The sequence below is a fragment of the Apaloderma vittatum genome, unplaced genomic scaffold (genome assembly GCF_000703405.1).
Source record: "Apaloderma vittatum isolate BGI_N311 unplaced genomic scaffold, ASM70340v1 scaffold536, whole genome shotgun sequence".
NCBI classification, from domain to species: Eukaryota; Metazoa; Chordata; class Aves; order Trogoniformes; family Trogonidae; genus Apaloderma; species Apaloderma vittatum.
The window spans coordinates 21,276-26,171 of record NW_009723233.1 but is presented as its reverse complement, the minus strand read 5'-3'; the positions used below and the strand labels follow the sequence as shown (position 1 = coordinate 26,171).

General features: G+C 39.1%; 1 protein-coding gene across 1 annotated transcript in view; it reads left to right on the top strand.

Moving 5' to 3' along the window:
- EPB41L3 (erythrocyte membrane protein band 4.1-like 3) overlaps positions 1 to 4,896 on the top strand; it is a 67,543-nt gene that overhangs the window by 56,595 nt on the left and 6,052 nt on the right. Inside the window, exons 16-17 of the mRNA XM_009872024.1 lie at positions 4,195 to 4,317; positions 4,840 to 4,896. The exon at positions 4,840 to 4,896 is cut by the window's right edge and continues 369 nt beyond it. Of these exons, the coding sequence (XP_009870326.1) occupies positions 4,195 to 4,317; positions 4,840 to 4,896 (180 nt within the window). The remainder of the gene's footprint in view (positions 1 to 4,194; positions 4,318 to 4,839) is intronic.

The following is a 4,896-nucleotide window of genomic DNA, read 5'->3' as shown; positions in this document are numbered from 1 at the left end:
GCTGAGAGAGGAACTTTTCCTGAAAAAAATGAAGTCAATCATAGGTCAAAATCAGCACCCTGCTGTCTACTAAGACATGTGGAGGTAGTCAGGATGCACATAGAACTGCATTATGTAGTAGCTTTTTCTAGTCAAAGTTACACATTTAATTTAGCATATCCACTTGAAAAATGTATTCAGTGCGCGCTGAGAGAGGAACTTTTCCTGAAAAAAATGAAGTCAATCATAGGTCAAAATCAGCACCCTGCTGTCTACTAAGACATGTGGAGGTAGTCAGGATGCACATAGAACTGCATTATGTAGTAGCTTTTTCTAGTCAAAGTTACACATTTAATTTAGCATATCCACTTGAAAAATGTATTCAGTGCTGTTACTTGTAATTCTATTATAATAAAACAAGAACAGACAGGAAAATATGCCTATTCAAAATGTGTGCTTTGTGCATTTGGCACCTATCTGTGTTCAGTTGGTTTAACTTTGAGCCTGTCTATTCACCAGTTGGTTTCTTACAATAATAGAGCAAATACTTTGTTTTTCTTTAGTTATGAAAAATATAGTTTTAAATATCTACCGTAATGGTGGCCACATAGCTGCAGAACCTGAAAATCATCATATTAATAAACACCTTGACAATGTTTAATCAGACTGGAATTGGATTAAACTAGCACATTAGAAATAATAAAGTTACACATCTCATTGCAGTCAGGAAGATAAGCCGTTTCTGCCTTTCTCTAGTTTCTAGTTTTGTATCTATCTTTAAATGTCTTCCTCTCTTCTTGAGTCCATGGAGTATGCATATTTAAAGCAGTCCCCTTTTATCATGCCAGTCGTAGGACTTCCACTGGCATGTCTAATGAGTACACCAGCCATTCTAGTGGGTTAGAAAGGGTTTGGCAAGAAACCTGCTTTGCTCTTCAGGGACTCACTTGGTCTGGTCAAATGAAAAAGGTGGCCAGCCTAGAAGCTGGGCTCAAAAGGCTCAGGAAACTGAGTCTTTCCAACATTTACAACTTGCCCAGCTGACCAAGCTGCAGAGATAGTCTTAATGTTCTCACAGCATTGGGAAGGCACTGATGGGATGAAAGCGAGGAGGATTTTGGTGTCACGGTGTAGCGATAATACAGTAATGGTTGGCTTCCTGCGTAGGAAAAAAAACTCTGAGACTTCTTGTGCCTGTAAGGAGAAAGAGAGAGCTGAAGTGTTTGCAGGGCATTCCTTCTGCCTCCTTCAGCAGGGAGGGCTGAAAACTCAGGACGGAGCTCCGTCCAGGGTGAAGGTGGAGGGACCTTTTCTAGGCTGTTGACAAAAGCTGTGAGAGTCGGCACCAGACACTGTTAAACGAACAAAATAAGATGAACACACTGTACCCGCACCCGGGGGTTACTCAGTTTAGTGGTTTTCATGGTACACAAATGATAGGCTTGCGTCTGCTTTGCGTTCAGCACAGACAGGCACTTATTTCACTTATTTGAAACCTCTTTGCTGTAAAATAATTCTGCTTAATACTGTTCCCTAATTTACCGTGGAATTAATAATTTGTAGAGTAGAGAAATATAATGAGCTATTGTAAACTACAGTGGACTTTATACCCTCCATTTACTAAAACCATTTATTCCCCTGACATTAGACCAAAGAAGAAAGAGAAAAATCAGAAAAACTCATAGTTTTGCAGAAGGGAGGTACTACATTCCTTGAATTGCAGGTAAAAACAAATAATATTTTCTTGAAATGCAGTCACATAGGCTAGCAATGATTTAATTTTTTACTGTATTTTTTTTCTTTCCAAGCACCTTTTTAAATTTTTTTTATTATTATTTCATAAGTTTCAGAGAGAGATGTAATCTGGGGGCCAAATTCTGAGGACCAAGTCCTCTCCAGAGCTTATGTCTTCCTGACAGAGACTGATTTCTCTGCTAGTTAGAAATCTACTTGCACGGTGCTCTTTGTGGATGTTGTTTGCAGTTGTGCATGCGTTTCCAGCATAAGCCTCACTGAGAATGTTATGGTGAATGGGGCACTTCTGTCATTAGAATGAATTACTTTTATACTGTCAAGTGAATTCAGATTATACTGAGTGGTGGTGAACTTTGTGTTCTTATTGGTTTTTCTATTAGCCAAGTGTGATAGAGAAGAAGATGCAGGAAGGAGAATCTACTGGCACTTTGGTTGCTTCTCATCAAATCATTATCCAGAAAAGTATCCCATCATCCGTAGAGGTTGTTTTTAATTCATTTGATTTTAAACTACCACATTTGCTTAGTTATATACAGAAGTTATGGTCTTAAGGTCAAGTAACTGGATGCGGATATGCATAGCGAAACTAGATCACATGGCATATTTGCATAAGGAGGAGAAACGACTCTGCATTAAGTTCCATTCAGAATGTTTAGCAATGTGGTGTTTACTGTGTTGTACTGCTGAATTTAAACAATTCTGAAGGGGTTTGATGTTATTCTAATGAAAACAAGGAAATTCAGTGCAGGCTGTGGCTACAGTCTAAAACCTCATCAGCAGTGTGTTTATGACAATTGGGGAACAGTTGAATGGGTTTATTTGCCCTATTTTTGTAATTTATTTTTTGACTGTAGCATAATGAACCATTGCGATACATGATTTTTAGCCTCAGGATGATTACAAGCATCATTTTAAATGATGCACTAAAATGTTACTCTGCTTCAAATTAATTCAGAAATAGTATGGCAAAAGTAAATTTCTTTTGTCAACATTATATGAACCTCTAAGGGGAGGGAATATGCAAAGAAATGATACTTTGCCTGATGTGATTCTGTTTATTTGTTTGATAACTGCTTTAAGAGATACAGTGGTAAAAGTTTTTTGCTTTCAGAAGAGGCAGCATTGATTTCTTAGAAGTCTTTAGTGCTCCTGAAGTACGGATAAACCTTCAGTTATTCTAATTTAGCTTTTATATCTCAAATATAGGCCACTGAGGATTGGGTTATTATAGACAAAATACCCTCTGAGATAGTTGATGGTGAATCGAAAAAAAATCTGGCATACAAAGTAGTGACTGTGAGCAGTACATCTGCCTTTCCACCTGAGATATTAAAATCCAGTACCATTCTAATGCAGAGCTTTGAGGACTTGGAAAGTGAAATACAATCCAAAGAGGAGAATAAGCAGAAAATATTCACCCTAGGAAAGTCCTATGATACCATATCTGGGAAAATTGTAACCATGACAAGTAAAGCTAAAGAGGGTGAGAAAGCAGTGCAGCCTTCAGTAGAAGCTTTGCAAAAAATGGAAAGGGAAGTGCAAGAATCTGTGAAAATCATTCCGGTAGCGGCTGAGTATGAAATCCTCGAGCCTGTCGCTGATGAGAAAGCCAGGCGGGGATCCGATGTGCAGAGCACGAAAAGAAAGCTGTCCGACTCTCTGACACCCATAAAGGAAGCAGAATCTCAGTTGCAAAGTCCTGAAGAAGAGAGTTTGAAAAAGACCCTAAAGATGGACCAAGATTTGCAGTTACATGGTACACTGGGAAGCTTGCAGCTTGGCAAAGCAGAAAAACATCTTGGCAGCGAAGCTGTAAAAGCAGGGGCATTTGCCCGGAGAGATAAGAGCCTGTCTGAGTGGAGATATTCCAGAGAACAGCCATTTACCATTGCTACTGCTCACTATGTTACCGAGTCGTCTGCATCAAAAGTAGTGGTAACAAGGGGCTTTGACTTCATGCCACGGTTTAAAGATTAAAGCATGACTTGTTTCAGGCAATCCCCTCACACCACCCTACCTTTCAGTTCTCTTGCTGCCTGGCTTTGTGTTGACAGCAGCGAACCCAGCTTATTTTTTTTCCCCATATACTTTGAATTTGTCCCACAGTCTAAAGCAGACATTGTATAAGGCTTCAACCTTTCTGGTTTATTTAAAGATCCATGTTACTGAAATGTAGTATTGCTGCTGTGGCTTGTTAATAAAAGTTAAAAAAAAAAGGTTTGCTTGAATCAGCAAAATGCCAACGCTAACCACTGTGCTTTTTAACTATTGCTTACTACAGCCATTATGAAGTTGCTCTGATTTATTTTCCCATTCTTTTCCTGTTTCCGAGCTCTCTGTGCCCCTGCAACCTTCTCTCCCTTTCCTCCGTCTCTGCCTCCGGTTTTGGCAATTAATATGTCTGTGCATGTGGGTCTGCCTTTCCTCTGTGTGTGACTCTACATTTCTTTGTCTATTTAGACTAAACAGTCCACCAGTGAAAAAACCTTGGATGGTTCAGATATCTTCAGTTTAATAGAGTCCGCCAGAAAACCGACAGAGTTCATAGGAGGGGTTACTTCTACTTCACATAGCTGGGCTCAGGTGGCCATTCTATTCCCTCCATCACCGTTATAACTGCACACCAATTATTTTTGCTTTTCTTTTTTTCCTGGTTTTGTGCATAACTCAGAACCTATATAACTAATGCATGTATTCTTGTGCCTTTTCTTTTGTTTCAGTAGACTACAATGAAACTTCACTCAAAAGAAAAACAAAAAACTCACATGTTTTCTCTCATTTCACTTTGCTTTGGTCATTTTTCAGGGTGTTGTATTTTGCCTTTATATAACTCGCACAGAAATACCAACAAGAAAAAGCGCTGTCATGTTTCCTTTCACATTTAAAAATTGAGATTCTTGCTTTGGTTTTCATTTCTACAATTCCAATAATGTCTGGAGAGTGAAAATCCGTGCAATGTGAGAGAAATAAACTGGCAAAATGTAACACCCATTTTTTTAATTTACATTCGCAGCACATTAAGCTGAGGAGCTATTGCAAGTAGTGTTGTCTGCTTGTGACGCTGAGGGCTTGGTTTTTGTGTTTGTTTTTTCTCCTTGCCTGCAGAGAATAGACACGACGACATCTCAGGAGATAACCCCCAGTGAAATGAAGCAAGCGGTT